This window comes from Heterodontus francisci, chromosome 7 (assembly GCF_036365525.1).
Source record: "Heterodontus francisci isolate sHetFra1 chromosome 7, sHetFra1.hap1, whole genome shotgun sequence".
NCBI lineage: Eukaryota > Metazoa > Chordata > Chondrichthyes > Heterodontiformes > Heterodontidae > Heterodontus > Heterodontus francisci.
Genome location: NC_090377.1, coordinates 75,322,763 through 75,335,758, shown reverse-complemented (window position 1 = coordinate 75,335,758; position 12,996 = coordinate 75,322,763). Strand labels below are relative to the sequence as shown.

The 12,996-nt window shown below is 44.0% G+C and overlaps 1 protein-coding gene across 1 annotated transcript in view; it reads left to right on the top strand.

Moving 5' to 3' along the window:
* The window catches only part of cir1 (corepressor interacting with RBPJ, CIR1), an 84,779-nt gene that overhangs the window by 27,206 nt on the left and 44,577 nt on the right, over positions 1-12,996 (top strand). Inside the window, exons 3-5 of the mRNA XM_068035452.1 lie at positions 5,740-5,813; positions 5,998-6,008; positions 6,125-6,180. Of these exons, the coding sequence (XP_067891553.1) occupies positions 5,740-5,813; positions 5,998-6,008; positions 6,125-6,180 (141 nt within the window). The remainder of the gene's footprint in view (positions 1-5,739; positions 5,814-5,997; positions 6,009-6,124; positions 6,181-12,996) is intronic.

Genomic DNA, 12,996 nt, shown 5'->3' with positions numbered 1-12,996 from the left:
CACTCTTAACCTAAATTTCCTCTCTTTCTCCCTTTCCTCTTTTTCAAGTTCAAGTTTTCTTAATTCCTTTTTAGCCTCAAGTTTTCTTATTGTAATTTATTTTTCTGTTTCCTGTTGAAGCTCCAGTTCCCTCAACTGTAATTGAATTTTAGCTAATTCCACTGCATTACTCTCTGACTAGCTTCTTGTTCCTTGTCTTTTAATTTTAAATGTTGGACTATTATGTCAATTATCACTGCTTTTTTGGCACCTAATTTCAATTCTAACCCCAATTTTGCTGCCAATTATTTTAGTTTATTCTTGGTTAAAGTTATCAAGTCACTGAGGGAAACATTCTCCTTTCCCAGAAACTACTGCAACTGCTAATGCCATTCTGATGATAGAGACTGTACCTTATACAAGAAACTGGTTCCTTTTTTTTTTAGTAATTGCTGTTAGGTTTGGATCCCGACAATCGAGTCTTCAATTAATATGATCCCAGATGCAAGAGCAATTAATGATTCCAAACGCAAGCCCCCCAATTAGTCTCATTCTGATCCTGGACGAGTCCCCAATTAATATGTTACGACCGCGGTGGGAGTAACGCACTGTCAATTCAGTCCCATCACTCCACAGGTCTCAGCATATTATTAAAGTTTTCCCGCCAAATTAAACACTCTAGTAACCCCCAGAATAAAACAGACCAAACCAGGTATCTTTAGGCAACAACAAATTAACTATTTATTGAAACTAAATCTTAAACGCTATTAAGATAAACCTATGTCTAAAGACCTTATAACTTATTTTAATCCAACTCCCCTATTTTCACACATACATTCAAAAAATCACAGTAGTTAACCGGTTTTAAAAGTGGTGTTTTTAAAACAGTGACACTGCTAGGACTGCTGAGCTCCTGGCCTTCTGATTGGCTGGCTTCTCTTGGAGGTGGAATCCCCATCCTTAAAGGGACTGGGACCCCAGCAGTAGACGGTTAATTGCCTGTATGCCATAAAATGCAGCCAGAGTCCACAAAATGGCCAAGGCGGAGTTCTCACCTTTCGGTGATCCCCACCAGCTGCATAAAATTCAGCCCACCATGTGCAGTTCCCACCCTGTACCGCCACCTAAAGTATGTGTAGTACCAATATCTGAGTTGGTGGTTTTGAATGTCCGATCGAGTCACAACATTTCTTCATCAGTCTCCTCTTCATATGGGCATACAGGCTCCCACACCACTGGCTGGTCAGCTGACAGTTCTTGGCTATCTGAAAACATAAAGTCACAAGGGCAGGGTTAGGCTGAGGGAAATGGTGGTAGGGAAGCAGTGGTGGGTAAGCAAGATGTACATGGTTACACCATGATTGTAAATCATAGATCGCAGCATGAGGGTAAAACGGGAGATGGATTAGGCAGGAACATATTGTTGACCTCACTGGTTTCTGTTGTATGTTTGGTTGGTATGTTGCCACCCTGATATACTTAGTCTAGCTTGGACACATTCCTTGATCTTGAATACTTAGAACATTAATCTTTATGACATTATAATTATGTACAGCTCCACACCAGTCTGTGAGACTCCTCTGAAACCACGGTGCATTGCTGTTCAAGTCTCTCTCTCTCATGATCTCTTACATCCTCGTAGAAGAACGTATTCTTTACACTTTCTCAACATTAACCCTTTCAGATCCTTATGCTACTGTTTCAGCACCGCCACTGTCTGTGACGACCGTTCCAATTATGGTCTGCTCTATCTCCACCATGCGGGTGAACCCATGCAGCTGTGCCTGTTCCCTGCCGTTTGGCTGCAGCTGCCACCTATTATGGGCCATCTTGTCTTGCAAGTTAGAAGAAACTGTGTCAGTGAGTGTGGTATAACGTGTTTGAATTATCTGTCTGCCACAGTTGAGCAGCTGCCAGTGTATGTAAGCTGTGAGATGAGTTGGCTGACAGCAGTGCTGAGTTTGTGAAAGTGAGGTAAGGCTATGATTGTGAGATATGAATCATAGTGGATAGAGATTGTTGATCAGCAAATGAAGGAGCTGTGGTGAATGGAGCAGTACGTGAGGCTAGTGGTGCTGTTGGTAGGATAGGGCATGTGAAGATGCATTCGCTGGCCTTGACCACTCGTGTGAGGTCATTAAATTCTTTCGGCACTGCATCCAGGCCCTCGGGGCTAGACTCCTGACTGCAACAGCTACCTGCTGGAAACAATTATCAGAGACAAAATAAGCTTTCATTTGGAAAGAAAAGGGTTAATCAAGGAGCGACAGTGTGGATTATTTAAAGGCAAATCATGTCTGACTAACTTGATTGAATCATTGAAGTAATAGAGAAGTTTGATGAATGTAGTGTAGTAGATGTTGTGTGTTTATATGGACTTTCAAAAGGTATTTGACTACGTGCTCCCACTACCTTGGTATATTTCTGGAGAGCCTCCTGGCCCTCTGAGGGAAGAGGACCTCTTCTCTTGTGCACCTACAGCAAGGCATCTGAGAACCTTGTGGCACATTGTCTGGCCTGTTGCACCATTTTTGTGGGTTCTTCCTGGACTTGAACACTTCTTTAACCAGTTCCAGCCCCTGCTGCAGTCAGATGCACCTTGCCTTAAGAAGTGCAGCCTAGCTTTAAGTAGTGCTAGCCTCACACTAACTTGGGCCTCCTGCTAAGGTGTCCACTCAACAGCGTGTTCAGTGGCTGCATGCCACAATCATCATTAGGAGACAGGATGAAGTTTGCCTGCTGCCTGCATCACTTTGAACGGGTGCATGTTATTGGCAAATCGCAATCCCCATGCCCAATTTTGGGTACTATCCAATTTAGCCCCATGATATGTGAGTGGTTTTGTTATACCCTAAGTTAAGCCATCTTATAATTACATATTGGGAGTAAGGGCATACTCAAACGTCAGGCGCAGGAAGCATTTGCAGAAGTGACCAAACCAGCAGTGCCCAACTGAATATCTATACCAACTCTGAAATTTTTGACAATGTGTTTTAAAGAAGCAGTTATTATAGTACCTCAGTAATATAATGGATTGCCATATGGTCCTTTCACGTCCGAGACCTGTGCTTGTTTCTCTCTCGACAAATGGTTCAATCTTGTTCCTTCTCCTGTTAACTAAACATAAAGTGAGTGTTAGTACTGCCTTCATTCAGTTCCCATGGGCATCAGTCCCAGCACAAACATGTCCCACAGTTTACCCCAAGTCAGAGCATAGGACCAAACTTTATTATGAATTTGGATATGTCTCCAGTACATAATCAAATTCATTCACTTCATTAACTGATCTGGTAGCCTGCCATTTTTGTTTTCAGAAGTTAACTTTGTAATCCTTATCTGTTAGCATAGTAGTGGGATCCAGGAGTGAAACAATGAAACTCCATTGTGATCTGGACCAGATCTCCATCTTAAACGTGTACTCCTTTTAATTGCTCTGAGGGTAGGCCAAGTTAACGCTAGCAAGGGATTGTTTAGGTTGGTTCACTTTGTAAGTTGCTTTATTCCTTGGTAAACGCTATAATACGGAGCACCATTCAATCAGTTCAACTTCTGTTTATTTACTGCTACAATATGCATGCACAAACCCACTTGGGAATTTTTACTAATATAGAGCTATCTGTACTACAGTCATTGCCTTTCTGTTGCCCTTAACCTCTAAATAGCTTCTCTGCTGCCTTGACTGACTGACATCTAGGGCAGAATTTTAATGGGACCAACCTGCTTGCAGCTGGGGTGGGGTGGGGAGGAGCGCAGTTCAGCAGCAGATTTGGAGTCTGATCATTGCAGCACCAGGCTTTGTTGTGGCTGAGTTTTGGCTGTTTAACTCAGCAATGGCATTAGCATACTGCCTGCAGGTTTTCTGACCAATCGTAGAGCATGGGTGTGAGGATGAACCGCACCTGTCAATGGAAGGATCTCTTAAAGGGACAAACAAAGAACAAAGAAGAACAAAGAAAATTGCAGCACAGGAACAGGCCCTTCGGCCCTCCAAGCCTGCGCCGATCCAGATCCTCTATCTAAACATGTCGCCTATTTTCTAAGGGTCTGTATCTCTACTTCCTGCCCATTCATGTATCTGTCTAGATACATCTTAAAAGACGCTATCGTGCCCGCGTTTACCACCTCCGCTGGCAACGCGTTCCAGGCACCCACCACCCTCTGCGTAAAGAACTTTCCACGCATATCCCCCCCTAAACTTTTCCCCTCTCACTTTGAACTCGTGACCCCTAGTAATTGAATCCCCCACTCTGGGGGGGGGAAAAAGCTTCTTGTTATTCAACCTGTCTATACCTCTCATGATTTTGTACACCTCAATCAGGTCCCCCCTCAACCTCCGTCTTTCCAATGAAAATAATCCTAATCTACTCAACCTCTCTTCATAGCTAGCGCCCTCCATACCAGGCAACATCCTGGTGAACCTCCTCTGCACCCTCTCCAAAGCATCCACATCCTTTTGGTAATGTGGCGACCAGAACTGCACGCAGTATTCCAAATGTGGCCGAACCAAAGTCCTATACAACTGTAACATGACCTGCCAACTCTTGTACTCAGTACCCCGTCCGATGAAGGAAAGCATGCCGTATGCCTTGGCAGGGGCATAACTCAGGGAGCCTTGGACCCTGGCAGGGGTCAGAATGACTGTAGGAAGACTGCCCCCCCAGTTCTCTGACTCTTCCCTGGAGCTGATGTTGGAGGTGGTGAGAGCCCGAAGAGCCCATCCTGCACTTGTCACCAGTGATCTGCCTCTGGATGGCTACTACCCGTCAGACACATTTTGGGGCATAACTCAGGGAGCTTTACTCTCCATGCGACACCTAACCTGAGATTTTTTTGATGCTAAAACCAGTGCTCTTAGTGGAAGAGTATTCCATTTTCTTGCATTCATTCTTTGCATTGAAGAGGGCAGAAAACTCCAAATATTCGAACAGTCACGGGGAAGAAAATTTACCTTTCTTCACATTTTGTTTTCCATCTGTATGTTTGCTAAAGGTGCTAAGTATTGTGTAAGTATACTCTTAGCTTTACTGATTCAGGTTTTTGGTAGAGCAGATCATTGATTAGAACAGATATTGCCCATTTTCAGAATTGTCCTGTGTATTTAAAAAGCATTTTTTCACACCTGCTTAAGAGTAATATTCTAATGGCCCAGTTAAGCTATAGTTTTCATTTATGATAATTTGGGAATGAAGTTGTTGAACAGATAGCATATTGTGTTTTGGCAAATGACGTGAAACCACCTTGAGGAAACGTTCTGACCAAAATGTGAGGACCCAGCATTACCAGATACACAATAAAAGTCAAAGTAAAGAAAAGCCCATTTAGCTCTTCAACACTCCATCTTCTAGTGCCTTATCTTCCCCATTATAATGTTTAACTGTATTTTGAACAACTCCAATATTTTTGCCTCTGCTATCTTGCCTGGGTAAAGATGGTGCTCCTGATAACTCACCTAATTTTCATTTATATCCTTAGGCCCTCAGTTCCTCCTTTACTTTAAAGGAATAATATGGTTTTGATTTTTCCTATTGATACCATTTACTATTTCACATGTTCATTTCCTGTGATATTATTGACAGCCAGACATTTTTAAGACATTTCTAGAACATTGTGTTATGCTAGTTTGTTTGTACATCCATTTTCTGTTAAACAAATAGATACCTTTTTTAAATGAGCACTGATCTATAAAAAAGATATATAGAAACAATCCTGCTTTCTAAAAATTTATTTTTACTTTTATGGCAATTTACTTTTTTTTTTAAGGTTACTCATGGGTGATGAACGTGTAAAGAATGGGCTTAACTTTATGTATGAAGCACCTCCAGGAGTAAAGAATGGTAAGATTTTATCAAATATTTAAATCGCTTCAAGAATTTTATGATATCTAATGTGCCTATGCCATCTGCAAGCATTTAATTTCCATTATTGTTCTTTCAGTTTTAAGATCTCGTATTGATGTGTACAGCTATCTAATATTTCCATTTTTTAATTTCCCTTTTTTTTAATTGAATGGCAATGAAGAGAACAAAGAGGTAAGATTATTTTGATAAATATACTCCATTTAAGTAAAATATTTTAAAATATTAAGGCATTTATTTGTTTATTGGCATTGTCGTCTGACCTAAAGTCTATGTACATGTGGTTGCAGACAGAAGGAGAAACCGAATACAAGTTTGAATGGCAGAAGGTTGCACCACGAGAAAAGTAAGTGTAGTGTTTAATGCAACTGGACAGAGTGCTGTAGCTGATACTCCTCAATTTTAAGGATGATGGCAAAAATCCATGCACTCGTTTGTTGTGAAGGGTAAATGTTTAAAAAATTAACCCATAAAGTTCAAAATATTGATAACTTGATTTATGATCTTTAAGGCTGGAATTTTACGTAGGCAGCAGGTGTCCTGCTGCCAGGGCCAAAAGTGGGGGGGTTGGGGGGGAACCTGCTTTGGTGGTCATTGGGACCTGGGGCCGCATCTTGCCAGCAGCCGGCATTTAATTGCCGCCACCAGGGCTGCTGTCAGGGCTGCAATGCCTATCAAGGATGACAGCCCACCGCCCTTCCCCACCACCCCCCCACCCCCCTCCCTCGCCAGGAGCTGCCCCAGCCAATCAGACAGGCAGCAGCGCCTCTGCCTGTGGCGGCCACTGCTGGGGCTGCACCTGCAGGATGAGGACGCATCAATGGCCGTCGGCCTCAAAGTCAGATAAGTTGGGTCTGGGGGCACTGGGGCCAGTCAGATCCCAGGGGGTGGAGGTCGCTGAGGGCAGACGTTGCCGCTGGAGTCCCTCTGCAGGTCAAAGAATGCCCAAAAGGATGCTCCCACTGGAGCCTGCCAACAGGCCATCAGGGTTTACCTGGTGGTCTCCCCACGTGGCAGAGAACTCCCAAGTGCTGGTAAGATGCCTTCCCTTAAGTTTTAGTTTATTTACAGAATTCCCTAGTTTGATGAACCTCCTTTTTGCCTTGTAGAAATATATTTATTTTGTACACTTATGAATCTTTTATGTTTGATGATTTCTCACCGCTTCAGAATAACCTTTCATTGTTCAGGAGCTCCTTGCAATACCCCAGGATTGTGATTTCTTCACTCCTGCACCAACCCTGCATTCACATGTTGACCTTCCTGATCTTCGTCTCCTTAATGGACCTTTACGCGACACAGGAAGCAGATAGAGATTTTTACCTTGAGGTCTTAAACACCCTCTGCAAGACCTCAAATGTACTTTTATCTACATCATTGGTTCCAATATGAACCACAATTTCTTCCTACTCCTTCCCTTTCCTGATGTTTTCCAACTTGTTTTGTGATGTCTTCCTGCTATCAAGGTGAAAGACAACATACTATTTAGGACCTCTGATCATGACTGTAAAAAAGGCTGTTATATCTTTGACTATAGAATTGTACAATACTAACATTGTTGTAGTCTGGCTGCCTCTCACCTCTCCACACCTTGGGCAGTCTTTTGATCCACACTGCTGCAACGTTACTCAAGACCATCCTCCTCTGAATTACTGTCACTATCCACTTAATGCTTGTCCAACACTAGAATCATACAGCACAGAAGGAGGCCATTTGGCCTATCTTGCCTGTGCCAACTCTTTTTGAAAGAGCTATAATTGGTCCAACTCCCCAGCTCTTTCCCCATAGCCATACAAATTTGTCCTATCTGTGAGACAGTTTCTATAACTAGGGTTCCCTGCAGCTGTGAGTCCTGTTTCCCTCTGCTATGTCTGCAGGCAGCCACACACTTCTCTCTTTCTACATTTTCCCTATGTTCTGAACTATTTAATACTGCCTCTTGGATGACAACATTCTGGAGAGCATGATGCAAATAGTCTTTATCCATTTTCTGGTCATTTATCACATTCTTTTTTGTGGGATCTTGCTGTGTACAATTTGGTAGTTGTTTCCTTATATTTGTGACCACAGCCAATGAAGTACTTTCGAAGTTTAAAGCTCTTTGGGATATCCTATGAATGTGAAAGATGCTACATAAATACAGTTTTTTCTCTTTCCTAAATACTGTGGATTGTGATCAGTTGCTGCTCGGTCCTCTGTTCCAGAGACTCAATTTTTTGACGCAGCGCTGGCTGCCCTTGGATGATCCATAATGTTCCACTTTGTGCACCCACATTATATCACAAGTGTTCTCTCCATTGCCTTGTCTTTATGTCTAGCTTACATATAGGTAATTTTAACCTGACTATCCATGAACACCAAACTCTGAAAAATATCAAATTCCTACCACTCACTTCACACACAAGTTGATTTTAAGGAAAAACAAATCCTTCCCAACTGCATTTCTCAGTTGAAATCCCCACTGAGGTTAAATACTTGGTCTTTCACAGCTTGGGATTCAAGGATTGAACCTGGAATATTTTTGCTTTGTATGGCTCAGGCAATATATTAATTTTAGAAGTGTTCCGACCTGGTGAGAAAGGTGTCTAGGATTCCCTTTCAGCCTTCACCTGGTCTTACTGTAACACGGTTTCATTTTAAACACACCGTGTTGTGAGCTCCCCCTTGGTGAATCCTTGTTCACCGCTTTCCAATTATAAGGCAAAGAAATGAGCACAAACAGGCTTTCTTAGGTTTAAAGAAGAAAAGTGAAATTTATTAAAACTTAAACTCTAATTCGGTTAATGCCTACAGATACACGCTGCGCCCACGCTAGCATGCATACGCGATATGCACATGCAATTAGAGACAGAAAAGAGCAGAAGAAAAAATAAAATAGAGAGGTTTGAGGCAATATCGGAAGAGTTTCTTGTTACTGTGCTTCGAGCTCACTGTAGAGTCCTTGCTTGTAGGTAATTTTTGCTTTTTGTTGGGCCCCAGTATTCTTCATAAACTTTGTTCACTGTTGGAGACTTTTCTCTCTTGGGGTTCCTGTGTCTTCAATGGATTCCAAAACTGGTGAGAATGAGATGAGAGCAGACAGGAGAGGCTGCAGCGAGCCAGCCACGAGAGGTCTTTTCAGTCCAGGAGCAAACAGCTTTCTGATTTCAAATACTCTGTGGCCGATTTAAAACTCTCAGTTCAAAACTCTGCAACAGCCAGTTAGTCAGGTGACTAAACTGGTCTGATCACATCTTCTGTGTATTGGGGAGCAGGGACTGCTTCCGTTGTTCCAACACTGTCTGCTAGTATGCAAAAATGTCTTTCTGACAAGGGGCCTGGCAATGCCTTGTGATAGACCCCCTTTTCTTCACAGCAACAATTTTTAAGTTTAGTGTCCCTGTGGCAAAATTAATGTGCCTCCTTCTTGGCAGGTGGGGGCCTGCAAGACACCTCCACACCCAAGGGAATGAAATGCAATTTTGAAAAAAAAACAGCGCATTTCATTACAAGGTTTGAGAGAAATATAAGATACAGAAAGAAAAACCATGCATTTCTCTCATTCATTTCCATTCATTCATAACTCTTAAAGCCTATTAAAATTGTCTTTTCTGGGTGCCAGTGCTGCTTTAATTTCCCCTTTTTGGCATCCCATGTGGTTCTTTGGGGAAGCTTTTCTTCAGTTTTCCCATTGCGATGACTGCCTAGGCTCTGTGTTCCTGCTGAGGTAATTTTTTTTCAGGAGAGGCAGTAGTGGGTGGGTCTATCCTGAACACTCTTATCATGCTTTGCTGCGTCATGCAAAGGTTTTTGATTTCAGGGGATGGGTGGTTCCTGTTTTCTCTGACTGTGGGGGGAGGATTCTTTGTTAATCTCCCCTTTGTTCTCTGTTACACTCCTACCTGCAGGTATTTGTGCAGACTTCACTGCACTCTCCTGTGGCACTTTGACTTGGTGAGGCATCATCCTCACAGTTTCTGTGCCCCCTAGAAGTTTCACTTTGTCTCTGCAGGTTCCTGTAAACGCTGTTAACAACTCTGGTGGGGTGCTTCTAGTATCTGCATTTACATAGGAGGATGTGGGGTAAAGGCCTGCTACGCGACCGGAACCCAACGGGACCCAACAACATGTGTCAGGTTCAGGTTCGGTCGCTGTTCCGGGTCCGGCTTTCGGGCTTGGCTCGGGCCGGGTCCGGGTCGGGGACACACAGTAAGTATTGCATTTTGCTCTGCTGTTAAGTGTCAGAAGTTGAAAAGCCTAACTGAACTGGGAGTCTGGGACGTCAAGGAGGGAAACTCTTGAGTTTGCGCAGCGAGCGAGTGAGCGTCTCTATGACGTCATCACACTCGTGCTGCAGCATCCTGCAGATTTGGAGTCGGAAGGTAGGTAAGGTGAACATTCCGGTGGTCGGGTCGGGCGCAGGAAAAAATGGAGGGACTCTGGTCAGTCTTGGGTCCAATGTGGTTCTGTCGGGTTCGGGTCAGGTTTTTTTTTTCCTGACGTGAGCAGGCCTTTAACGTGGGATCTTAACTTTTCACGTTTTTCGGAGTTGGCTGACCGGACAGTAGGGGTTTTCATCCGGATTCCTTCCGGACTTCTTTTAACCTGCCTTCTTGGTCACTTTTTCCCCTTCTCTTTCTCAACTTTTGCCAGCCTTGTGCCTACCTGTCCCTTTTTGTTCTCAGTGGGGGTCCCTTACAGTTCACCAGCCCTCTGCTGGAGGGTCCACCTAACACCGGTACAGGACTTAGGGATGCAGGTTTCACTGTAGGTTGGGGTTTCCCCTCAGCCTGGCACATGTGGCAATTCCTACAGTACTCCACTACATCTTTGTGGCGTTCTGGTGAGTCAAATTGCTGTCTTATGTGTGCTTTGGTCTTTCATATACTGGCATGTACAGCTGCTGTAGTCTCATGGGCCCTTCTTAATATTTCTCCCCGGTACCTCTGCGACACCATTAACTGTTGAACTACTGCCCACTCCTTGTTCTCAGGTCTGTAAGGAGAACTCCATTTCCTCATCAGTAACTTAGTAGCAATCAGGGACTCCCTCGGCTTCACTTTCAGACCAGGCAGCCTGTGCTAACTCTCGCAATACTGGGTCGGCTCGCTGAGCCTCAGCTAGGGAAAATCCATTTAATTCATTCCCTGGGTCTCCTAACTTTCCAAAGAAAGTCTCGGACAGGCAGACCTCATGGTCATCTGCCTGCAGTGCCAATGCAGTCTCCTCTGGGGGAGCTGGTTTGATCATGGCCTGATCCACTACACATTCAGGGAAACTTCAGGGAACCGTCTCCTGCCACTGCCCTGTCTCTCTGACCTCCTGTGGTCTTTCTATCACTACTGGGGGGGCTACCACCTTCACCCCCGCTAGGTCATTACCTAGGAGCAGGTCAACCCTGTCCACAGGTAAACTGGGGACAATCCCTATGGTCAGTGGTCAGGAAACTAGGTTGCACTCCAGGTGCACCTGGTGTACAGGTACAGGCATATTCTGCCCTCCAATACCATTCATTCCCATTTTGGCATTCATTGCACTCTCTGGGGGAAAGGTCAGGCCTTTTCCTAGTAAAAGGGATCTAGTGGCCCCTGTGTCCCTGAGAATCACTATGGGCTTGCTTGCCCCACTCGAGGGGTATGGGGTTACTTTCCCTTCAGACACAAAACCCTGATAACCTTCAGGAATCCTATTAAGTTTTCCTGCACTTGCTTCTTGTAAGCTTCCTGGGTCTCACTCTTACTGCAGTTAAAGCTACAGCTTGTTCCGCTGTGCTTTCTATCAGGTCCCGGACTTCACTGAGCGGGTGTGCCCTGATTAACCCTACCGGTTTTCCCTTTAGTTTCCATCAGTCAGCTTTTAAATGCCCTGCTTTATTGAAATGGAAGCACACAGGTCTCCTGGTCTCACTATTGCTCACAACACCTTCCTTTTTGGCTGTAGGAGGGCCCCCTGTGCCTCCTGCTTTCCTTTCTCTCCCAGGACTGCCTGGGCGGAGATCACCTTCCCACATTTTGTCCTTTTCGGATTTCTTGGGGTGATTAAGAAAGGTTGTCCCCTGGGAAACCAACTTATAAATTAAAGCATACTCATCGGCCAGAACGGCCGTTTGCCGTGCTCCTTCAGCCTGCTGCTCCTCTACATGGGTCTTTATTGAGAGTGGGAGAGAGTTTTTAAATTCCTCTAATAGAACTACTTCCCTGAGATTCTCATAGCTGAGCTGTATTTTAACAGCCCTGAGCCACTGGTCAAAAGCCAGGTGCTTGCTTACTTTCAGACTCCAGATAGGTTTGATTAGATTGCTTTTTAAGGGTTCTAAACTTTTGGCGATAGGCTTCGGGTACTAATTCATATGTCCCGAGGATAGCATTTTTGGTCAGTTCATAATTTGATGTACTTTCATCTGGCAACAGGGAATGAACCTCATGGGCTTTTCCAGATAGCTTGCTTTGTAGCAAAAGAGATTAGGTCTGAACTCCTAGGGCTAGTGGGCAACCATTTAAGCTGCCTTGCCAGTTTCTCAAAAGACACAAAAAAGCTTCCACATCTTCCTCATTGAATTTTGGAATTAGTTGAGCGAGTTTCAGCAATTTTGTACCCAGCCCTGAATTATCCTTCTCCATATTGGCCATGCTTTCACTGGGGTTACTCTGTCACCCCATAGTTAACTCAAGCTGCTTCAGCGCTCTTTTTTTTTGGATTCTTTCTGGAATATTCTTTTTCTCTCTCTCCTGCCTTTCATTTTCTTCACATTCCTTCTGGAAGGCTCTCTTTCTCCCGCTCCTGTCTCTCTCTTTTTCCTGTCTCTCCCTTTCTCTTTCCTCTAATTCAAGCTTCCTTTGTTCCAGTTGTATCTTTGTTAACAGTACCCTGTCTGGGTCTACTTCTAACACTGCTTCTGCTTCTTCAGATTCAAGGGAAAAATGGTTGCCCACTGGCCGTAGGAGTTCAGACTTCCTAGCCTTGCCTCGTACAGTGATCCCACACTGCTCAGCCATTTTCCTCAACTCCTCCCCAGACAGTGCTTTTAATTTATCCCAAGTTACTTCACCCTGGCTTGGAATGCTACTAGCTTCAGTTGCAGACATGTTAGTATTCGATCACACACAAACACAAGAAAACTTATATTAATCTTGCTCTTTTTTTTGATTGGGAACAATTTGGCTTCCCATTTTCAATTTCTCGT